The 24,962-nt window shown below is 41.3% G+C and overlaps 4 protein-coding genes across 5 annotated transcripts; 2 read left to right on the forward strand and 2 right to left on the reverse strand.

Moving 5' to 3' along the window:
• The first annotated feature begins 8,006 nt into the window (after positions 1–8,006).
• Positions 8,007–10,885, forward strand: LOC149937490 (uncharacterized). The gene is made up of 2 exons (XM_090153064.1): positions 8,007–10,055; positions 10,125–10,885. The coding sequence occupies exon 1, from the start codon at positions 9,063–9,065 to the stop codon at positions 9,777–9,779; it is 717 nt and encodes a 238-aa protein (XP_090009190.1). The 5' UTR covers positions 8,007–9,062; the 3' UTR covers positions 9,780–10,055; positions 10,125–10,885.
• Positions 10,886–14,646: 3,761 nt separating this feature from the next.
• On the reverse strand, positions 14,647–18,235 carry RpL8 (ribosomal protein L8). Of its 2 annotated transcripts, none has more exons than XM_090181623.1 (7): positions 18,126–18,235; positions 17,482–17,629; positions 17,239–17,380; positions 15,843–16,061; positions 15,086–15,201; positions 14,930–15,016; positions 14,647–14,763 (listed from the first exon to the last, which is right to left on the reverse strand). In XM_090181623.1, the coding sequence occupies exons 2-7, from the start codon at positions 17,617–17,619 to the stop codon at positions 14,689–14,691; spliced, it is 777 nt and encodes a 258-aa protein (XP_090037749.1). In that variant the 5' UTR covers positions 17,620–17,629; positions 18,126–18,235; the 3' UTR covers positions 14,647–14,688. The 2 variants fall into 2 exon arrangements, with proteins under 2 accessions (XP_090037749.1, XP_090037750.1); XM_090181624.1 differs by lacking the exon at positions 18,126–18,235 and adding an exon at positions 18,035–18,056.
• Positions 18,236–21,254: 3,019 nt separating this feature from the next.
• LOC149937492 (uncharacterized) lies at positions 21,255–21,647 on the reverse strand. Its single transcript, XM_090153792.1, has one exon. The coding sequence runs from the start codon at positions 21,645–21,647 to the stop codon at positions 21,255–21,257; it is 393 nt and encodes a 130-aa protein (XP_090009918.1).
• A 1,698-nt stretch (positions 21,648–23,345) lies between these two features.
• On the forward strand, positions 23,346–23,939 carry LOC149937493 (uncharacterized). The gene has a single exon (XM_090153793.1). The coding sequence runs from the start codon at positions 23,346–23,348 to the stop codon at positions 23,937–23,939; it is 594 nt and encodes a 197-aa protein (XP_090009919.1).
• The last annotated feature ends 1,023 nt before the right edge of the window (positions 23,940–24,962 follow it).

Genomic DNA, 24,962 nt, shown 5'->3' on the forward strand with positions numbered 1-24,962 from the left:
ATTGGCATAGCGTAAACAGGACATCGTTGGAGAAAACCGGAGGTGGAATTAGAGTGATTTGTGCTCCAAGTGTTTCTTGTCTACCAATTCTTGATTGCACAGAACACTGTTGGTTGCAAGTCTCATTCGGTAAAACGACGGTTCTAATTGCGGTAATATATAGGGCCACGAATAATGAGAAGGCTGAGTAAAATAAAAAAATCGGTCGCTGCTTGACTTCTGATATCTCTGAGCTCATCCCGGACGGAAAAGCTCCCATTACAATTTTTGGAGGCTTCAACGCGCATATTCTGGAACTGGGCAATCGTGAAGATCGAAGTAGTTGATTGTTAAAGACTCTTCTACATCAACGTAACCTACACCTCGGGAACCTGTCAGAAAAATGTAAAGGCACGGTTACAAAATTTAATATTATGCGCAGGTTGTTCTTCATTGTTATAAAATATCAGGGAAAAATTGATTAGCTACCCTCTACTGTTCCTAGTGATAGGAAAAAAGGACACTTCTAACTGGCTCTAGAAAATACGTACTGCAGTACATCTACTATAGATGCTGCATGTTAATGTATGCTTAAGGCAACTCAAAAATTACCAACATTCCTACGCGTTTTAACCCGGCCTCCTGAATTTATGGCTTTAAAAGTCGCTTGATGACTTAGGCCTAAGGTTGTGCCTTGGGTATTAGCCTTGCTAATTATATCAAATCTAGTAAATGTATTTTAGATAAGAATATTACTCCATTTCTTAATTTTAATTTTAAATAAAACTAGTTAGTTTTACTCTGACAGCAAATCAAGTGAGATATTTTAAGTGTGTAAGGAATATACTTGTTGAAAATTGTATTTATAAATATTAAATACTTTAAGAAATGTATTTATTTAATATATTGTAAAAGATATTAATCTTAAAAGCGGCCTTAATTCATTTAATTAAAAATTCTAAATATTTATAACTTCTTTCTGTTGTTTTAAGCAGTGGTGTAGCGTCACAGTGGTTGACATTATTATAAGGCTCCGCCACTCGCCTTGAGAATCTGGCGTCAAGCGGATGAACAGCAACTGACGGCTTATTCCGCTCAGGTTAAACGAAATTTAAGCACGACTCGGTGGTAGAAAATATTGGAAATACGTGATAGATCGTCAGAAGCGAACCCAATAATTGTGGTTAAAGACGCAATCCAGTCTCGCAAATTCGTGAATAGGGCCCTTAGGAAAGCTCGCTACCAAAATGAATCGCCATCGACAATAATCATTCTCAAGGATAAATACCAGAAAGCGCAACAGACGGTCAAAAGTTTGGTTACGATCAAAATCAAGACCATTTATCAATGGACTGAAAATGGCATAAAAGACGACGGAAAGTTGGCGGGGAGGTATTTCTGGAGACAAGTACTTGGTGGGAACAGTCAGCTTAAGGGATGAAAACGGTAATACCCTCGGAAAAGTTAAGATATTTCAAATTACATGGAGCTCTACATGCAGCAGGATCGAAGAACGGAAAATGGTGTTGTAAGGACCGCTCAATGAACAGCAAGACCGCCCATGCCATCCATACTGCTGGCCGTCACGCGGCGAAAAAGTTCTGGAGATTCTTCAAACGGTCCAAGGGCGGACACGGCAAACCAAAGCCGGAAGGATTAAAAAGCGCCGACGGTCAGAAAGAAAGAATCACAGCGACATAGCGGACAACTTCTCCCGCAACCAAGAAGGCTGGCTCAGTCTAATTCCTACCTTCCACAATGCTCCTAGACCACCAATACCTCTGGGGGACAATCATGAACTACTCATGCCGTTCGCGGCGAACGAACTAGACACGGCTATTAAAGCTCTTAAGACTGAAAAATCTGTCGGCCCGGACGATATTCCCAACGAATTTCTGAAGGCCTTGGGACCAACAGCTCGGGCAGACTTACTGAGTCTATTCAACGATATTCGTACTTCAAACGATGTCCCGAACCAGTGGAAGAAGTCGCGGGTCCGTCTCATTTTCAAAGGAAAGGGCAAAGACCCGGAAGCAGTTGACGCGCACCGGCCGATAACGGTAGCGAGCAATGTGTACAAACTGTATGTCACACTTTGGCTTAATCGCCTGGTCCCCTGGTTGGAGTCCCGGGGAGTGATGGGAGACATGCAGAATGGGTTTCGCCCTCGTCGATCACTTGCGGATAATGTGTTCGTCCTAACCAACCTCATAGAGACCGCGAAGTTGGAAAACCGAGAGATGTATGTTGCGTTCCTCGACCTCAAAGCCGCTTATGATAGTATCCAGTACCCGGTGCTCTGGGACGCAATGCGACGAGTGAGCATTCCGGAGACGGTTATAGACCACTTCCAGGCCATTTACAACGAGGCGACTGTATTTCTACAATGGGAGGATATCACCACCAAAGCGATCCCAGTGAGGGTTGGGGTCAAACAAGGATGCCCCCTATCGCCCCTTCTGTTTGCACTGGTCCTGGAAGAGCTGGAAGACCGTCTACGTAGTACTGGGGTGGGTTTCCACCTGCGATGGCCATCGGCAGATAGGTCAGACAGGACAATACCGGGATCTTTCTTTGCCGACGATATCGACCTCATCGCCGACTCAGCGAAAGATCTCCAGGTGCTACTCGATACGGCTGGGACGTTCGCCAAAGGAAAAGCAATGCGATTCTGCCCCGCTAAGTCGGTAATAATGAACTTTACACCAAAAGCCCTTCTACCGGAAGATCTCCCGGCAACGGTGTTCTACCTAGATGGCCAGGCGCTCCCGGAGGTAGACGAGACGAAATACCTGGGGGTAATAGTATCCACCCGCGAGGACTACCTCGACGCTACGAATGCGGCCCGTATTACGAAGGCGAATAGGTTGAAAGGTTCAATCTCCTCGACGAGCCGTGCGTCTTACGACAGATACGAGGTGGGCCGCGCCCTGTGGAAGTCCGTCGCCGTCCCCGCCCTGACGTTTGCCACGGAAAGTTTGTGTCTAAATGCCACAACTTGGAAGATCCTCGAGCGAAGGCAAAGGGAAGTTGGCAAGGTGTCCCTGGGAGGCAACGCCATCACGGCTAACGCGGCCATAGAAGGGGAGATTGGCTGGTCCACTTTCGAGGCACGGGAAGCCCGAGCGAAGATGAATTTCCTCGGAGCATGCCTACAGGCTCCCCCGGATCGCCAGATACGTGCGGTATACGACTATATCGATAGGCCCGCCCACCGAACGCAATGGAGCCGCCGCACAAATCGCACCAACATGCAAACTCTGCGCTGCCCCGTCAGAAACCGGGGCTCACATCTTGGAAGAAACCCGGCGTTGACCCCGGAGCGACTTTTAATACGCGAGTCCGAGCAAATGCCTATGGTAGTAGCCCCATCATCCCCGGATTATCTCCGATGGCTTGGACTAACTGAAGACAAACAAAAAACAGAGACGACGGAGGCCACCAAACACCTCTTGGACTGGTGGTGGTCGCTCCGCAAACCTACAAAAAGACCAACGTGGTGACACACACCATGTCCCCCCACTGCGCCCCTTATCCGAAAGTTTAAGTGAGCCTCCCTGATTTAAAAGGGACCAAATTCGGAGTGGAAAAGTGAACTGAACTGAACTGAACTGAACTGAACTGAACTCCAACACCTCTAGTGGTTAAATACCAGAGGTGCAGGAGAAATAGATATAGATGAAGACGAGACTAGAGAAGGGAAGGTATAAGACAAGCGGCGGAACAATTAAGCGTAAGAAAGGATCGTTAAGTAAACTAGGGAGTTCTAATAAATAGTAATTTATGTTGTTCAACCAAACTCAGGCGTCTCTTATATTTAAAAATCTAAGTAATTTATTGTAATACTCGCTACGTAGAAGAGAGTTCATTACATAATGGTGGCCCATGGGGGGATGCCTTTGTAAAAAATATCAGTATTATTTTGCGGAGTAGAAAACTCACCACTCAGAGTTTCGAAAAAAGAATTAAACAACGTAAAATACGATCTGTACCTTTAAGCGCCATATTGTTTTTACGCTGCCGTGTTTCGCACCAAAATACGAGCACGTGACTTTCCTGCACCAATCTAGATGGGAAAGAAGCTCTTTGTACAAAACAACAGCCGCATCGCCATTTTGGTGGAAGCATTCAGTCCCGTATATCACGCTACGACTTTCCCTCTCATTTTGAAGAACGGTTAACCAAATCGTAAGCTCGTCTTGCATTTATTTTAACTAATTAAATTAATCTTAATAACTTTTAATACTTTAACTATTGTTTATATTAATAATAATTCGGATATAAAATATATCTGGGACGATATGGAATCTGTGGAGCAGTTGAATAATATAATATACATCGTGCTGGTTCAGCTAAAAAACTATGTTACTGATAGCTGGGAATTGATTTGCTGGCTGTACCGTAGTGTAGCATGGGGACTTTATTTGGCCCTTGGCCTTTACCTTTTGATTTGCTGGGGATTAATCTACGCATTCTTTTGGCTATGGCTATGGAAGTGGCCTAGTTCTTATATAATAAGAGGGGCAAAATCGCTGTGGATGTTAATACCTATTTTTATCTCCTGCGTGTTAATAGGAGTGTGGAGAATCTTAACCTTTTTAAGTAGAATAGGTCTAAAGTATGGCCAACAAGCAGAAGACTTTGGATATAAGTTGGGACGAAATCTCCTAGATTGGGGTAATACTATTGAGCCTGAGCAACCACAACCACCACCAATTCCGACCACTAGCACACAGGACCAGAGCTCTGCAGAGACAACAACTACTACTGTGGACGATGCAAATAGATCGCCGGAAAGCAGAGAACTATCACAACTACGACAACAGATGGTTGCATTACAAACCAGTATGACTGAGTTACTGAACCATGTTTCTTCTGGAGTTGGACTCCCACCTAACAATGGTACGAGACCAATGAATGGATTGAACTCAACCGAACTTCCAACGCCACGACGGACAGTACATTTTCCGGATATGGGTAATATTGACGATCCGTACCGTTTATCCTTTGGGTTGAGTATGGGACCTGAGCCGAGTAACAACAATAGGGTGCATTTCCCTAATTTGGGTAAGGTAAAACTAAATATAAATAAATATAGTGTAACTAACCCTATGCATTAAAATACTGAATAAAGTAAAATCAAAACCACTTTTGCATAGTAAAAATTAAAAGAACATTTTATTTAAAATGCTGGTCACGACTAGTTTCGCTTACCGTTCGGTAGCATGACACTATGACACACCTGATGATGCTACCGAACGGTAAGCGAAACTAGTCGTGACCAGCATTTTAAATAAAATGTTCTTTTAATTTTTACTATGCAGAAGTGGTTTTGATTTAACTTTATTCAGAAAACTAAATATTCCTACATTTTCTGGTGGTAAGGAAAACCCACGTAGTTTCTTACGAGAATTAAAACTGTATGCTGAAGCTAATCAATTAAATATGCAAGGCATAGCTGCTATATCCCGCAGTGTTTTCAGAGGTGAAGCCCGTGTCTGGTATGAAGGTTATGAACTGGAGACCGAACCACTGGGTTGGAGCTGGTCAGGCTTTGTGCAGGCGTTCGAACGACACTATCTGACCGCAGAGCGAGAACATCGAATCAAGGCCGAGATTGAGTTGTCTAAACAAGGAGACCAGGAGTCTGTGGGAGCTTACATAACTCGGATACAACAACAGAACCTGTCGTTGCTACAGCCGTTGTCAAAAGAAAAACTGGTGAAGTATATGATTAAAAACGTTCTGCCGATTTACACTCCACACTTAAGTAGATACAACTGCCACGATCTTGAAAGTTTTCGAGTAAAGGTTACCGAGATGGAACAGATGTTCGGACAGAATGCTACCCAAACCCCAGTTCAATTTAATCAACCTCGATTAAATTATAGTCCAGTCCAGCAAACCAGTTCGAATTATGGAAGATCTCGAGGAGGACAGCGTCGGGGCCAGCCTCGCCACACCACCAACAACATAAACCACGAAGACACCTCGAGGAAGGAAAACGAAAGTCGAGACTGAGCAAGGCAGGGACTCGGCCTCCGAATTTAACTAAACCTGCAGTTTTAAATATTAACTTACGCCAAGCCTACGGCATCTATTTTACTATGAATAACACTACCCAACTGGCATGTGTGGATACTGGTGCCGAAGCAAGCTTTTTAACTAAAACGTTTTTAACATCTTTAGGACTAATCAAATTATTAAAAAAGTCTAACCAGATATATTTTCAAGCAAGTGGAGAAACTATACCGATATTTGGAACAGTACCACTACAGACATCTATTAATGGTCACTCTACAGGTTGTTTGCACTTTAATGTTGTAGGGTCGTTGCCTTGTCCCGTAGTCTTGGGAACAGATTAAATGACTCGTATAGGTGCAGTTATCAATTTCAATCAGTACAAGCTTACTTGGGGCAATAATTCAACACAGTTACATCGCATCGACAGTGAACAAAGGGGGAAAGAAGAAGTTATACCAGACCATGTTATGGCCGATGTGGATAAAGCCATAAGCGGAGAAAACACCACTAAGAAACAGCAAGGTGAATTGGTTGAATTAATTAAAGAATTTCCTACAGTGGTAACAGATCGTGTTGGCCAAACTGATTGGGTGTACCATAAAATTAAACTCAAACCTGGAGCCAAGGTGGTCCAGAGTAAGCCAAGATGATTTACAAGACAAGAAAATGCTGTTGTAGAGGAGGAGGTCCAGTCGATGTTAAGGGACGGAGTCATAGTACCATCTGACACTCCGTATACCTGTCCCGTCAGAGTTATTGGAAAGAAGGATGGAGGAAGAAGGTTTATTGTTGATTATAGAAGACTTAACGATGAAATCGAAGACGATCCTTACCCCTATCCACGAATTAATGATATACTAGATTCTATCCAACAGCCAAAATACATCACGAAGCTGGACTTAAGAGCTGGATTCTGGGAGGTCGCCATGGACCCGGACAGCGAAAAGTATACCGGATTTATAGTGGAAAGTGGCAAGTACCATTTTAAGTATATGCCCTTTGGGTTAAAAACGAAACCGTCAACCTTCCAGCGGTTGATGGACCGAGTACTTAAAGACGGCAAGCATCTGGGGGTGGCCTGGTATTTAGATGACATTATAATCGCCAGCCGCACTTGGGCCGATCATATAAAAGCACTTCGATACGTACTATCACAGTTGCAGAAAGCCGGCTTAACTTTGAAAATATCAAAGTGCGCCTTTGCCTGTTCAGAAGTCAAGGTCTTGGGACATGTTGTCAACACCGAAGGACTAAGCATTGATCACGCTAAAGTTCAAGCCATTCGGGAGTACAAAATCCCTAAGACTCAAGTGGAATTAGCTACATTCCTGGGTATGGTAACTTATCATATACGTTTCGTACCAGATTTTGCAGAAGTTGTAGCACCACTGCAGCGACTGAAGAAGAAAGGGGCAAAGTGGAGGTGGACTGAGATAGAAAATACGGCATTCGTAAAGATTAAAGAGCTCATTGCAAAAGCGGTTATCTTACATATACCCAACCCAGAGTACCCGTTCATCGACACTACAGATGCAAGCGACCACGCCATCGGTGCTATGCTCTCACAGATACAAGATGGGGTCGAGGTGCCACTAGCCTATACCAGCCGAGCTTTTAGAGGAGCTGAGAGGAACTATGCAATCCCAGAGAAAGAATGCCTAGCAATCGTATATGCAATTGAAAAGTTCCGCTATCATCTGCATGGTCAACATTTCACTGTGGTCACAGACCACCAAGCCTTAACATGGCTGTTTAACCAGAAAAAGCCAAAAAGTAAGTTGGTCTGATGGGCTATTCAACTTCAAGAATATAGCTTTAATGTCATTTACAAACCGGGTAAAAGTAACCGAGTAGCGAACGCGCTATCTCGCTCTGTTGAAGACCTAGGTGTAGACAAGGCCATTCCGTTGAAAAGTTTAATGACAATTTATTTAGCTGCTGGTGATCAAATGCTTGAACCTGTAACACTTCAAGATGTCAAACAGACACAAGAAGTTGACGAAGAGTGGACCGGAATTCTGGACCTTCTGTTGAAGGGCACAGAACATGATCTATACGAGTTGCGAAATGGTATAATCTTCAGGAAAGCTACTACTTTCAGACCCGCTCGAGTTGTGGCACCGAAAACTATACATCAACGTCTCATAGATATGTACCATAATCATCCCACCTCTGGACATCGAGGAAGAAGGGTTACGGAGTTAAAAGTCACTAAGAAATATTTCTACCCTGGCTTTCGGAAGATTATATATCAACACCTCAAGAATTGCGTTATATGTCATCAATACAAGGCAAGTAATACTAAGCCTATTGGTAAAATGATTACTAACACCTCTACAGATGGACCTGGACAATTGGTCGGTATAGACATGATGGGACCATTGTTACCAACTCAACGCCAGAACAGATACATAGTCGTAATTGTTGACTACTTCACCAAGTATGTAGAGCTTTTTGCTATTCGCAACATAACAGCCCATACAGTGGCCAATGCATTTTTAAAATATGTCTCGCGACATGGCTGTCCTGAGCGGGTACTTTCAGACAATGGCACGCAGCTCACCTCTGCAGTATGGAAAGAAATGTGCCGTATGATGAAAATCAATCCCACCTTTACTACTCCGTACCATCCACAGACCAACCTCAGCGAAAGAGTAAACCGAGTGTTGGGAGAGCAACTAAGTATTTATGTTGGCAACGCCCACAATAAATGGGATCTTGGTTTAGAATTACATCAGCTAGCAATCAATTCAGCCCACCATGCAAACACTAATAATTCTCCGTTTTTCCTCACTTATGGTCGAGAAGTATGTCTACCTTGGGACGTAGAAAATATTCGATAAGTAGCTGACGAAGTTGACCTTTCTGTGTTACAAGATTATGAGAAACGGCCACTCACAGAGCTACAGAACGCCCTAGAAGAAGCACACAGGTACTCTCGTATAGCACAGGAAAAACAGAAGTACTATTACGACCAACGGTACAGTGCAGCTGAGTTAGAAGAGGGACAGCTAGTATGGAAGAGAAACCATAAGTTGTCCAACGCAGCCAAAGGTATTATGGCCAAACTGATGCCAAAATGGGAAGGACCGTTACAGGTAGTACAAAAGATCAGTCCTGTAACTTATGAGCTCAAGGACCTCAAAACTGGTAAACTAACTGGGAAATGGCATATTAACCAATTAAAGTTTTACATGGAACAGGATGATGGGAGTCAGTTTGATGAAGTTCAAAATGCTGATATCAATGAAGAACCTGAAGTTGACACTCCGCCCACTGAAACTGTGATATCAACGCCTAGTACGAGTAGTGAACAGGTAGCAGAACCCGAGGCTGAGACTAGCTTGATAGAGCCAGAGCCTGACGGAGAAGACAGTATAAGTCCTGGTAACATAATCATATGTAACGCAGAGTTGATCAACTCGGAAGAATCACTGGATAACATAGATGAACCTAACGAAACTGAGCCATTGATAGAGGAAATCGAGCAACCGTCACCATATTTAGAACCTCTAAACCAAGGCTGGATAAGAGAAATAGTGATTCGGAAGAAGCAGCCACAAGGCGGTAAGAAAGGCCGAATTGGGGACGTTTACTACTATTCACCTGTCCCGTTCAAAAAACAAATAATATCCAGCAAAGAATTGGAGAGAATGTGGGACCCCCTAGTCGATTTAGGGTCAGTCCAAGGTTTGAATATAGTGATGTTTAACTTTAGTCCCGAACCAGTTCCTGGAGCAACACCTGATCAGGAATGGTTGAGAAGTGCCCGCTAATTATTAATAGTCAAAATATTTCAGATGGACTCCCCTACCTTCTTCATAGGAGAAGAGGAATGTACTGTGGTCGGAGAATACCGAAAGGATCTGCCGTTTCCCATTATTTCAAAAGAAACCTACCATATGATGAAAAGGAGTCCTCAGGATGAAGAAGAAGTAGACGAGGAACGTTTCCAAAAGCAATATGGGGTAACCGGAGTAATTGCCACCACTAGAGTAGCGGTCCGGTATGGATAACATAAATTAATTAAGAAGATGGGAGCTCCAACAGTCGTAAGGGACAATGAGATATTAATCGACCCAGCAACCGAGTATGAACTAATGTTTTCGTTTGATTACCAGGTGGAGCCAGCAGAATATTCCTCTAATAATGAGTCTACGAGTCTGAAAACAGTTTGTACCGTGTCCAACGAACCAGTGGTACGTTTTAATGGGAATTTTGACATTAAGCCCGCAGGCTATAATCGTCATATCAGCTACGTAAAGAAGCCAGCTGCCCAACAGACGAAACGCTATTCTGTCAACCGACCAGCCCCACGACGTGAAGTCCCATTGCGAGCACCTAGCCAACCACCTACTAGAAGAAGACACCCAGTGGTCCAATGCTATAGGTGTGGTCACAACCATCTCGTAAAGGACTGTCGAGCTGAGAGGCGAGTATCAAGATCACAACAACAACGCCACAGCCACCAGTTACCATACTTAACTGAAAGGGAGATGCCACGACCGTATCAAGAAATAAGACATTTACAACGATAAAGTGAAAACCAAAGCCTAAATTAATTGAACTTTTTATTATTTTGTATCATTTCAAATACTAGAAATGTTTATATTTATCATTATCAATTTTGTAATCACAGACGATCCTTTCTTAAGTAAGCGGGGGGAGTTGTAAGGACCGCCATAGAGGGCGCCCCAGGAGGGGGCAAACTCCAACACCTCTAGTGGTTAAATACCAGAGGTGCAGGAGAAATAGATATAGATGAAGACGAGACTAGAGAAGGGAAGGTATGAGACAAGCGGCGGAACAATTAAGCGTAAGAAAGGATCGTTGAGTAAACTAGTGAGTTCTAATAAATAGTAATTTATGTTGTTTAACCAAACTCAGGCGTCTCTTATTTAAAAATCTATGTAATTTATTGTAATAATCGCTACGTAGAAGAGTTCATTACAGTGTTAGTTCATGAAAAGCTAGTCTCACCGGCAGATTCAACGCGATTGATTCTGACTTTACGGAAGATGAAGTTGAGGGCCTATTATCCCCCATAAGTCTACAAGAGCTGAATGAGTCCATTAAATTAAAGACCGGGAAAGCGGCTGGTGAAGATGCCATAACCAATGAGCTGATCCGAGCTCTCGACGTAGAAGCCCGGCTAGTCCTACTTGATTTATTCAATAAAGTCATAACCACGAATGACGTTCCCGAGTTCTGGGCCTGGACGGAGATCAGACTCCTTTTAAAAGGCGGAGTTAAAAATCCAACAAAATTGGATTCCCATCGGCCCATTGCCGTGTCTTAGTGCCTTTCCCGACTTTATATGGAAATTCACATAAATAGATTACTTAGCATCTCACGAACAGTCGCTGTTGGCGAAAGCGGGACGAGTGTCTGGTCTTGCACGACACTAAGGGTTCCATTCGTGTAATGTAGTTTCCAGCTCTCGCACTCTCTGGAAGAGGATCGCCGTACCGGGACTGACATATGTAAACGACGTCCTAAGTTTCAAGGAACCGACAATTCGGAAATTTGAACAAACACAGCCTGTAGTTGCAAGGAACTTTTTAACGTCAAAGGGGCCATTAAGGGTGAACTTGCTATCTTCCTTCCAAGATTGGGAAGCCAAAAGTAAACTGAACTACCTAGGAAGGTTAATGAACATGGATCCCGACCGAATTCCCAAGCGAGTATTTAATTATTTCCGCCTGGATTAAACTCCTCGTAGTATAAAAATCTATCCTTTATCGATGGCCAGCAATGCCGTTTCAAGGCACAGGTGAGCGAGGCAGCTGCCTAAGGGCCCGCACCACAAATCTTTAAGAAAAAATGGTTTTCAAAACTACTAGATCCAAGATTGAGTGTGCATTTTACCATTTCAACGAGTAAAGTCTGTAACTCTGGTATAAGGAGGGCCCACCGTGGCCCACACCACAAGTCTGCCTTGGGGCCCAAATTTAGTTAAAACGGCACTGATGGCCAGTATGGAGTGGCAACTCACAGGTCGTCTGCAAACTCAGTCAGAATGACACTCCATCGTTGAGAAGGGTGTTTTGGAGGTTACGCGAAAGAAATGGGAAAATGAAGTAACTAAACATCCTAGCTTGGAGCTTTACGGCTCCAAAGCTCGTCCCTTCTTCGAATGCGTCTATCAAAATGGCCTTGCAAGTCAGCTGCTTTTCCAGGCGAGGACAGGCTTGCTTCAAACGGCGAACAGAAATTCAAAGGTGTTTGCCCGTCTTGCAAAGATCAAGAAACAATAGCGCACATATTAATGGAATATCCACGGTTCTCCAATATCCGCGCTAAAATTCCCTCGACGGTTCCTCTCTCCAGTCGACTAGCCCTAGACGACGATAGGACGACGGCCTACCTCAACGATACCAAGTCAATTCTTAAAGCGTGGTGAGTGGACAAACACAAACTAACTTTTAATATCTAAATTAAATTTTTGTAAATATTGTTCGTTAGTTTTAATGTGTATTTTTAAAATATTACTATTTGTAAATATTTAAAATTAATCCAATCCAAGTTGGGGGGGGGGGAATAATGATTAATTCATTCATTCTATACGACCTAGAGTATTCTAGTTGAATATTCATGGGGCTTAATAGATACATGGTATTATTTTAACTAATGGGCGTGCCTAGAATTTTCCGAGAAGAAGCTTTGTAGTAGACCTCTCGTCAATGCCTGGTGAGAAAAATCCAATTCGGTGTGAAAAATAACGGCCCCTATTTGTTTATTTCGCCTCAAAGCCCTGTGAGAAAAATCCAATTCTCTATTAGTTGACTCACTGGTCCCTGTAAGTTGGTTTCCCGTCAAAACCAAGTGAGCAAAATTCAATTAGCTATTAGTTAACTCCCTAGCTCCCGAATGTTGGTTTCCCGTCAATACCCGTTGAGAAAAATCCAATTATCTCTTATTTTACTCACTGGCTCCTGAATGTTAGTTTCCCGTCAATACCCAGTGATAAAAATACTTAACTCACTGGCCCCTGCGGGTGGGTTTCCCGTCAATACCCAGTGAGAAAAATACATTCGCTATTAGTTGACTCTGGCCCCTGCGGGTTAGTTTTCCGTCAATACCCGGTGATAAAAATCCAATTAGCTATTAGCATCCAATTACCTCTTATTTTATTCACTGGCCCCTGCCGGTTGGTTGGAAAGAATAGGAGTGAGCAAAGTGAACCAGTAAGAAAACCAAGACTACCCCCTGAATTAAAGCAAATCTATATAAGCACTAAGATTACAAAGTTTTCTTATGACTATGCCTACTGAATTATTTAGTTTATTGTTAAACTCATGAAAGAATAGGAGTGAGCAAAGTGAACCAGTAAGAAAACCAAGACTACCCCCTGAATTAAAGCAAATCTATATAAGCACTAAGATTACAAAGTTTTCTTATGACTATGCCTACTGAATTATTTAGTTTATTGTTAAACTCATGTCAATTTTTAACTTAAATATTCCAGACCCTCTGTCAAAAGGTTTATTTTTAGTTAATTTTAATTTATATCTCTGAGAGATTTTCATTAAAAGCCTTTTACTGTTATTATTCAGGCAATGCAAACCAAGGATATGTCAAGTAAATTTTAATAAAAAATTGTAGAAAAGAAATTTTTTATGTCAAACTTAAGCTTTTTGATCTAAATCACTAATTAACTATAGGAAGCTCATCTGGGTCCTCTTAATATTTATTTGTAAACCTCTTCAAATCAAGAAAACTAATGAGTTAATAAAAGTTTGATTATTCATTCATGATCCTTAATGGTCTTTTCAATAGTCTTGATAATTCAAAATAACGGTTGAAAAGCAAGCCTCTGCCATTTTCGGTGTGGAGAACCAGCACTGCCATGCCAAGAGATAGCAGTGTTGTTTTAATTAAACCGAAAATGGTCACTTTGCTTTCTTCACATTTGGAGGGAAAACTAAATTGATATTTTAGTCCTGGGCAGAGCGAGCTCGGAAAAAGCATAGGACGGACTCACACCGCAAGCTCAGGGTTCCCTAACTTCCCCTGTTCGGCCCCTGGGTATAAAAGGCCCTGTTTTGACGGCCCAAATTGATTCCCTCCGCCTCGCTCTACAGAGGTAGCTTCTAGGTTCAGAACTAAAGACTGAAAAGTTCAGCACGCTAAAGGTTTAGTACCCTGGGCGGTGAAGCTGCTAAGCTTACCTCAGGCTGGTAAGTTTTCTCGCGGTGACCTTAAAGCTGAAAAAGCTCCGTGCCGTGAGATTTCATTTATGTAGGCCAAGTTTGCAAACTTTATGCAGCAAGAATTCGTCTGTAGACCCGCTCGTCCTGTCAACATTTACATCGCGTTAACCTTGCCTTGTAAATATATTCTGTAAAATAAGTTTCTCCAAATAAATGTTTTTAGGGTTTTTATGGACTGCTCGTTTACTCGCGCGACAATATCGACTGGTACTATGGCTGCTAACAACAATGAAATAAAATATTGTGTGCACCAGAAAAACTTTAGGATACTGATTGCAGATGGTGTAAAGAATTTCTAACAATATTTTTTCTAATTGCTTAACTATCAGAGTAGAATTAGTGAATCTTGATATTTATTGACATTTGCCCATGTCTTGATAAAGACTGATTTATCCTTGTACAACAACTAAATTCCAAAACAACCAACAAGTCATAATTACAACGTCTTTTATTGGTTTCATACATTTACTTTTTACGTTTCTTTACCACCAACAGATGTTTTACCACCACGAATACGACCAGTACGTCTCGCAGCAATAAGACCAACCTGTGATGAATAATTACCATTAGTTAACTTTTTAAGACTTATAAGCCATTTGGTGAATTAAATTATCATCAGAAACAGCCTCTGATATCATCACCACAAATTAGAAGTCAGATATAACATCACTGCATTATAAGTATAATTCTGAGAGTAAAATTAAACAGTTTACCTTTCTACCGGCAGATGCGTCTCTCCTAACAGTAGAAGCTTTACCGATGTGCTGGTGATTACCACCACCATGGGGATGCTCCACAGGCTGGAATTTTTTTTAACCATTTACTTGTTAATATCGTAATTTTACCTAGCGAATAAAAAGACAACTTACGTTCATGGCTACACCTCTAACTTTAGGCCATGAGTTTCGTTTTGCCTTATACTTGTGGAAAGCTCGTCCAGCCTTAAGAATAGGTTTGTCTATCCTTCCTCCTCCAGATATAATTCCTAAAGATGAAAAAATCACCTTTATTGTGTTTCTGGGTATATGATATATATATATATATATATATATATATATATTGGGATTGAAAAATGTGCCTTGTTTTCAACAGATATACAAGAAGTTCTTAACATATTCTAAGGGTCATTGGGGTGATATTTGAGTTGGGGTCAGGAACATGGCAAGAGAAAATCAGTCTGGGATTAAGGAATACATATACCAAGTGATAATTCCATATTTCCAACCAGTAATTTTTCAATTAAGGTTTATTTCACAAAACATAGGATCATAATAAATGGTGCCTATATAGTTGGTAACTATATTTGCATTATCAATCAAAAATGGTAACAAAATTTGCATTAGCTCTAAAAAATGGAAGTCATAACATCTAATTCTGAATTTTTAGTACTGATCATTGATTGTTTTCCTTTTGAAATTTTTCTGAACTCCAATACATAATTTAAGCAACCTTTAAAAAAGGTTAAATTCCCAACGTACCATCTATGCTCCTACACATTTTCCATCATGGGCTCTAACTGTTTATTACTAAATTAAACTTAACAAAAATCAATTGAAATTAAAGATTTATTTATTTTGGGTAGCTGAAGAAAAAAACAAGATATGAACCAAAAAAAATAACACTTACCAACCATGGCGCGGTTAGCAGATGGAATTACTTTCTTGGAACCAGAAGGCAACTTAATCCTACTTTTTTTCGTTTCTGGGTTATGACTGATAACCGTAGCAAAGTTCCCAGATGTACGAGCTAACCGACCACGATCCCCAGCTTTTTCTTCAACATTGCAAATGATGGTACCTTCAGGCATTGTTCCAACAGGAAGGACATTTCCAATTTGAAGTGTAGCTAAAAATAAATATTTGATAATTATATTATTGGAAATGTTAAATTTGATTAGGCATTGCATTTATATCATAATAACAATAATTTACAAATATTACCCATGCTCTGGTCATTTTCCACACGCTCACCTTGGAACCAGTTCGCACCAGTTTTATCTCTTCCAGAAACTTCACCCCTTGCACTTTCCCCGTGGACCTCGTAGCCCATAGTCCATAAATAAACCTGACACGTGTTCTAAAAATATCTGAGTCGCTCTCTCTTGAACATCGCTCGTGGAAGTCTACCTGCTCCCGATGACCATACCGCCAAAAGAAACGCGCTGTAACAGAACCTAATTTTTTAAGAGCTTTTAAATAATAAACGTCGCCGCTGGTCATGATGACCATCTCCGCAAAGTTTCGGCTACGAGCAAGCTATTGTTCGGGCACCGAGTAATTCAAGATTCTCATCCTTGCACAAAGTTCTTCAAGATCACAGACTCCGTAAAGAAATCAACCGTCATAAGATATACATAACTTTTATCATATATAAAACTATTGGGTAGACCAGAGCAAAACCAAACTCCCTCTTGTAGATATTAGTATTGCATTTTTATAACACTGTATTTTATGGTATACCAATTAACTATGTTTTATTGATCTATTAAAATGATTTCAATTTCTTAAAGGAAAAGTCCAGGTTGGGTAAAACTTAGATCTATTTGAAAGATCATGTTTAAATATACTCAAAAATATCAGTCGTAAAATTTTATCTTTTTTTAATAACGATAAATTAATTTTTAAACGAGTCAAATTTACCCGCCAAGCGATCTGCCATTTTCTTTCGCGGTGATGTTTTAGATAGATTTCAGTCGTTTAAAAATTAATTTCTCGTCATTAAAAAAGATACAATTTTAAGACTGATATTTTTGAGTATATTTAGACATGATCTTTCAAATAGACCCAAGTTTTACCGAACCTTGACTTTTTCTTTAAGTAATTACGTTCAACCTCTTTATTTTATATTTAATGTTGACCCTTTATTTCTAATTAATCAAACCCCTAGACAAACATAACGTACCAAATGTCCATTATATAAATTCCATAAGTAAAATGTGTCACAATAGTTAAAGCTAAATGTCAGCCATCCAAAAAACATTTAATGAACCTAAATTATTACACTTGGTACAATAAACTAATACCTTTTCTTCCACAGTAAACAAATTGCCCAGTGTACATTCCTTCAGCAGCCAGGAATAATTCTTTCTTTTGTTTGTAACGGTATGGATCCCTAAAGACAACAATCGCCAATGGTGCTCCCCTACCTGGATCATGAATTATTTCCTAGATTCAGAAAACAAATTAAATGAAAGCTCAATATATATTTAAACATTACCTATGGTAAATTGCTAAAATAAATGATAGCAATTGATAATGGTATTTACCTTTATAATTCCTTTAATGTATCCATGGCGTTCTGCAAAATCAACGGCTCTGAATTTTGGTGCTCCTTTACGATGTTTGTTGTGAGATTTAAACACACTCCCAGCACCTTTCCTCTGGGATCTAATTACACGTCCCATGTTTCAAAGGCTAAAATTGAGAAAAATTACAATAAACTTAGCAAAAATGTATTGTAAGAAGACTATCCTTCACTTCAGACCAAAAACGGCCTTTTTCATTTCAGCTATAAAGCAAATACCATGTGTTATTTTAAGACCATTTTTTCATTTTATGATAATAACACTATAGCTGCAGTGTGTAGCGTGTTCAAACACCGCAACAGAATTTTACAAGAAGCTTAAGCGAGTTTAAAACCTACAATTTGTTACACTAGATATAATTTAAATAGTTCAATGGGATCAATACAAATTTTTTGATTAATATATTTCTGAACATTGTGTACACGTGAATATGTGTCGGCCAAGTGTTAAGCAAAAATACGGAAAAAAATTAGAATTAAACAATCGAAACAAATAAATAAATGCTAATACGTACATCAAAAACAACTAAGCTTGATATAATTTAAATTGCCTAATTATGTTCAAGCAATTTTTTAAGATTAAACGGATAAATTAATAATACTTACTCAAACGCCGATTATGCCGTCCGACGATTCTTTAACAGAGAAGAACTTCCGGAAGACGAGAAACTGATATCAGATTGTCAGTGTTGTCAGCTTCCGATGAAATATTTTCCTCATCCATAGGGAGTACATTTAAGCGGTTCCAATTTCTAAAACTGCTCCGGCTAGGACTGCGTTCAGTAAAAAATGCAACATTTTAAAATCTATCAAACGGTTTCTTACTTAACGATTTTTCCTATTTCCGATCGATTGAAAGCATTTCAACCTGCTCGAGGAGCCGGTTCATTTGGAGTGTGACGTCACAACGTTAATGAAAGTAATGGGGTCGAACCGATTGCGTGAGTACCGAAAACTTTCAGTAGCTCTTGACGTAACGTTGCCAACGATATGCAACAGTTCAGATACCGCTGCAGTTCCGATTACTCCAACTGAACGCAGCCAATGATCTATTAAATTTTACGCATGACACCAATAAAAATCTAGAACGCTCCTTCGAATGGCGAGAAGCGCGTCAATTAGAAGGTGTAGGTTTGACCGTGCTTTTTGTTTAGCGGATGACGAAAGGATCGCCATCTCTGTCGTACCTTGGAAGTTCCTTTTCTTAAATGTTCAGGCCTTCTTTATAAATAATGTAGGCACCCATATAAATAATTATTGAAAAGCGTTATTCGTTCATCATTCATCGGGGTCGTTTCCATTTCCCTAACACCAGATTTCAACGAATTTAGCCCGCATTACCTAACAAGTTACTACTTATTAGAGACAGGCTTACCCATAGATATAGGAAATATATAATACTCTAGATTCAAGATTTTACGAGGGCTTAACGGGGACGTGGTAGCTAGCAAACAGGGGTTTTTTCGACAGTAGCAATATCGTCGGTGAAATCAAAAATTAAAGGGGCTCCAAAGTTCGGTGGCAAAATGTGTGTAAAGTCAGTAAAGTGCGAAATTTACGGTTGACTCTGAGGGGTGGGAGGGGGGGATGAAAAGCATGCTAAATTTTCTTTTCTTTTTTTGCCACCGATCTTTGGAGTCCCTGTAAGTAATTGTCACCGTCAGGTCACGTGACTCTTCAGCTGGGACTCTAATTGCGGCCAAGATTTGAGAAATTCTTCGTTTAGTGCTCTAAAAGTTAAAAATTAATTGAAATTGAAATGACATGTCGAAAATAAGTTTAATCATGGGAAACTAATATCAAAGGCAAGTAAATTATCAATATATATATTTCGCATGTACAAGTACTTTTTTGTTAATTTCAATAATTGGCCAAGGCCTAGGTGAATTATAGTGGAATTTGAAGAAAGCCGCTGGAAATTCATTAGTGACGTCAAAAAAAACAGTCAGCCATTCAAAGATAATTTAAACTCGTACCCTAGATTCGAAATCACTCTCTCGTGCGTGGTCGATAGCGTTTACCCACTACCCGCGGGTACTCAGAAAAAATTCGCTCCATGGTTTGCGTCTTACCGCAACCGATGGATCCCGATTTTTCTGAGGTCACGTGTCGGAAAAGGGTAAACGCTTCGTAACAAAACCGTCAATGGGAAAGCTCTCAGTATTCGAATCTAGGGTACGAGTTTAAATTATCTTTGGCCACATCGATACCAAAATCTGCCTGGATAAGTAGAGGTATGGATTGATGTTACATACCATACAAGTGAAAAGTTTCCATTACTTCAACAAGTACTATATATACAGTAACTTACATTACCTGACTCACGGGATTATTACTTCTTGGAAATTTCCTTGAAGATATTTTATTGAAGCTTCAATAAAACATCTTCATGAAAATCGCTAAGAAGTAATACTAAAAGTTAATTTTACATTTCTGATTTTTTTTTTGCGAAAATAAAAATAAAACTGATAACGATTCCCATAAAAATCTCATAGGTAACTAGAATGCTGCCGTGTAACTGGCAAATGGGCCAAACGCCGTGGCAGACGATAGCCAGATCTCAGCTAATCATAGCTCAAAGGGTGGTTCGGCCAAGAATTTAATGTCACCAGAGAGAATGACTTCACCTATCTCCCGCTATAGCGGATCCAAGGAGGATTGCTATCCTCCTTGGCGGAACCACTCTACGGCCTCTCATTGGCTGAAGGTTCAAGGCGAATTGGCGTCCAGCTCGGCCTTTGATGCTAAAAGTTCGTAAAATTCTTGGAGTCGCTGCGCTTATAGAGATGGGAAACTCCGCCAAAAATGTGAAAGTAATAAATTTAGAGTCAGCGATGGCCTGTGGCCACGTGGATTCGGATACGAACTTGTTTTAATAATATAATATTACGCTTACTGGATATATTACTCTACCCCCGTCAAGGCGCAAGTTAAAAAGTCGTTCGCGTGGGGGATCGCGTTGCCCGGAAATCGCCAAGAAGTAAGGTTTCCGAGATCCAGGACCTGCAAGTTACTGTTTATATAGTTGAAATAATGGTAACTTTTCAACGGTAAGGTAGGCAACAACTAGGTGTTTCCTTAAACCAGGTAGCTTTTTGATACATTAAGGCTGAGCAAAAACACAACGTTCTCTCTACAGGTGAAAAGTTTCCATTATTTCAACAACTACTACATAAACAGTAAAATGCAGGTCCTGGTTTTCGGATTTAAATTTTACCAATTTAAGACAATTTAAAGGACTTTTATAGGGTTAAAATATAGAAATATGCAATTTTTATGGCATGCATCAAGAACCTATAGGAAGATTAAGACTACGCAGTACGCATTCTGGAATAGAAAATAGTACTCCCCCAATACGGGCTCTCCGGTCTCTCTATGGCGACTTAAACCTTTAGACACACCTGGTTTATTTAAAATAACATATTTAACTAAGAATACATTATGCACACAACATGGTTAGAGTGGGTGATTAACTGAGTGAGAGCTAGGTATATATACATTGTTTAAAAAAACTATGCGTTATCAGTTAAAAAAGGTTTCGTTAAAAACGCGTAGTAAAAACCAGGCGGGAAACATTAAAAAGTCTACAGTCGTTTTTTCCAACACTCGCCCTCGATGAAGACTTTTTCGAACGAATGGAGATTTACTTTCTAACGTAAGTAGGTGAAGACTTCGTTTCCGAGTGGCTTGGTGAAGATGTCTGCCAACTGCTCTTCACTGGGAACGTACATGACATCAATGATGCCTTCTTCGACCAGCTCTCGCACGTAGTACGATGCTGATGTGCTTCATTCGACGGTGGAACTCTGGATTTCGGATCAGCTTGATGGTCCTGGCGTTGTCGATTCGAAGTACTGGTACATCGGTTTCTTGATCCACTTGTATATCAGAGAGGATTCTCTTGACCCAGATAGTGTCTTTGGCGGCTTCTGTAGCTGCTACCAACTTTGCTTCTGTGGTAGAAAGAGCAACAGACTGTTGCTTGCGGCTCGCCCAAATGACTGGCGTTGATCCCAGGAAACATACAATGCCGGACGTTGATCGTCTTGTTTTTCCGCACCCTGCATAGTCTGCGTCGCTGAAAGGTGTGATCGTCGAAGAGTTATCAGCATTGAACAGCAGCCCCATTGACGTTGTTCCTCTCAGGTAACGGAAGATACGTTTGACTGCGTGCTAATCAGTGGTTGAAGCCCTGGCCATCGCTTGAGACGCGCGATTAACTGCGAACTCAATATCGGGTCGTGTACCCATAGTTGCGTATCGAAGACTTCCAATAGCTGTGAATGGTCATAGACTCGAACTCTTTTTGACTTTCTTCGCAAGATTCTGTGGCGCAGGCGGGTGTCTTGACTGGTTTGCAATCGACCATGTTGAATCTTTCCAGAATGTTATCCACGTAAGCGCTCTGATGCTGAAAAATAGAGCCGTCTGCTGTGTAGTCAATCTTCAGACCAAGATATGTTGAATCTTGAACCGTCGTAGTCTAAAATTCTTCACTGAAATGACGAAGAAAATCTTCAACAGCTTCATCATTATTCCCTGCGATTAGCCCGTCGTCGACGTAAAGTACGAAGATTAAGAATTAATTTTCGGTTGAGAGAACGTACAGGCATCGGTCTCCATCTGATGGCTTGAATCCAAAATCTGTATACCTTTGTCGATCCGCTCGTTCCAACAGCGTGGTGAGTGCTTCAGACCGTAAAGGCTTTTTCTAAGCTTCCAGACTCGATTGCTGCCGTCATCAAAACCTTCTGGTTGCCGCATGTAAATTTCTTCGGACAGGTAACCGTATAGAAATGCAGTCTTAACATCAAACTGCTTTAGTCGAAGTTTTTTCTGGGCCACGATATTCAGGAATATCCTGAGCGTCTCAAAGCGTGCGACTGGAGAAAATGTCTCATCGTAGTCGACTCCTTCACGTTGCGTGTAACCCTTTGCTACTAACCGAGACTTGTGCTTCGTGATCGTGCCATCTGCGTCATTCTTCGTACGAAACACCCAACGATTTCCAACCACCTTTCGACCATTGGGAAGATCAACCAGGTCGAAAACCCTGTGTTCTTTCATGGTGGCCAGGTCTTCAGACATTGCCTCCTTCCATTTGACGGAACCTGTACTGGAACATGCTTCTGCCGCTGTCTGTGGTAGGACGTCGCAGACCAAGAAAGCCTTGTTAGCCGGGGGACAGCTATTGCAAAGAACAGGTTTTTTCAACTTTGAACGATCTCTGAGTACAGGACCGTCCTTTTCAAAACAGCGGTCTGGTACTTCCACAGATTTGGTAGTCTCGACTTGTGACAAGGCAGCGGCTGTGATTGGCCTGCCTCCGGGTGCGTTTGCAGCTGTGGCTAGCCTCTCTCCAATTGCATCGGCGGCTGTAACTGGCCTGCCTCTAGGTGTGTTTGCGGCTGTGGCTAGCCTCTCTCCAATTGCATCGGCAGCTCTGTCTGGCCTGTCTCTGGTTGCTTCGGCATCGGTGTCCGAATCTTCTGATACCTGTTTGCCCTGGTTATGAACTGTTAGGTCGTGAACAATTATCAAGGGCATAATTGCTTTATTTGATTTGGTATTTGGCGCGCCTTTTTCGATGTACAGATTACACGCGAGGGGGCTTAAGATACGTCACTCTTGGAGGGAAAGGACCCAAAGATCTGTGATAATAAAAGTTTTATTCACCAACAAACTAGTTATTGTTTTATATTCACAAGACCTAACAATTGGCGACGGAGATATAGCGAAGTATTTCTAATAATTACGAACTTTTATTGCTACGTTTGGCCCGATTTCTTCCTTTTACACTATCGGCCAAGGCTTACAACGTTGGACATGTCTTCCATATACGCACAATTTTCTCCTTTCGATGAAGAATCTGAACCGTGGTCTATATATGCCGAAAGATTGGAGCAATTTTTTCTGGCTCACGATATTACAGTGCCTGCTGCAGTAATAAATTCCGCAAATGCTGTCACCAACCAGAATGCCATTACAGCCATGCAAGACAAGAAACGTGCTATTTTGTTGACAGTACTAGGCACCAAGACATATTCTCTTTTACGCAGCCTCATCGCTCCTGAGAAACCAACGGATAAAACTTTCGATCAACTGGTGGCTTCTTTAACAGCACATTTTGAACCAATAACTCATGAAGTTGCTGCCCGTTGTAAATTCTACACACACGAGCGCAAATCGGGTGAGTCTGTTGCTATTTTCGTTTCTGAACTACGACGAAGAGCTGAGTTTTGCAATTTTTGGGCCACATTGGAATCTATGATCAGGGATCATATTGTCTTGGGTATTAACAATGATGCTATTCAGAAGAAATTGTTATCAGAGCGTGCTTTAGATTTGCAACAATGCATCACCCTCGCTCAATCGGTCGAAATTGTAGACAGAGAATCTGAAGAGATACGCAAACACTAATCAGACGATCCCACGATTAACAAAATATCACAATAGAGCCCTCAGAATAACTCACGATTGAATTCTAGTGCAACTAACTCACGTTCCAGATCCACTCCTAGCTCTTTGCAAGGCCGTGACTCATTACAACAGACTATGCAACCGTTGCAATGACAACCGATACGCCGCTTATGATTGCCCATTTCTGAATGACACGTGCTTTTACTGCAATATCAAAGGAGACATTGCTCGGGCGTGCCGCAAACGTGCCGCGAACAATAAAAAACAATCTCCCATGCCTAATCCGCGAAATGCCTTCTTACATGGCTCTAGTAGAGGTGGTAGCCATACTCAAGATACAAGCTTTCGGCGTCCAATCACTAGGGTTTCCAATGACTAGACCAGTAACTACCGTGGCTCTTCCAACACACACAATTTCACCTCCAATACCAATCACATAGCTGATTCCCAAGAAGACAGGTCAGACACCACCGCCAACAGTATCTCCACCGTGCACCACCCCGAATACGATATATTCCATGTAAAGTCTTCTGTTTCTTACCCACCTCCACTAACTGTCACATGTCGAGTCAACAACGTACCGATCACTTTCGAAATGGACACCGGGTCTGGGCACACCTTAGTCTCTGATGAACTCGAGACCCGTTTACATTGCAAACGCCTTTGCAACCAGCTGATGTGGCGTTTAAATCTTTTTCTGGACACGTGGTCAGTATCAAAGGAAAGGCTGTCGTCACAGTGACGCACAACGACATCACATTGAACTTGCCAATCTATTTTTTCCGTGGCCCAGGAACTAACCTTATAGGTCGAAGTTGGATCTTTTCACCATTCCGCATGTTGTCTCGTACCAATGACAATATTTTTCACCTTCGCTCATCCCAGGACAAATTGGCTGCTGTACTCCTACGTCATAAGGGTCCTTTTGAGCCGGGCAATGGTCATATCAAGGATATCAAGGTCAAATTCCTCTTTCGCAAAGATGCGTCGTTGCCTCGTTTTCACAAAGCCCGGAACTCGGCC

Source organism: Leiobunum rupestre, chromosome 7 (genome assembly GCF_980474605.1).
Source record: "Leiobunum rupestre chromosome 7, qqLeiRupe1.1.hap1, whole genome shotgun sequence".
NCBI classification, from domain to species: Eukaryota; Metazoa; Arthropoda; class Arachnida; order Opiliones; family Sclerosomatidae; genus Leiobunum; species Leiobunum rupestre.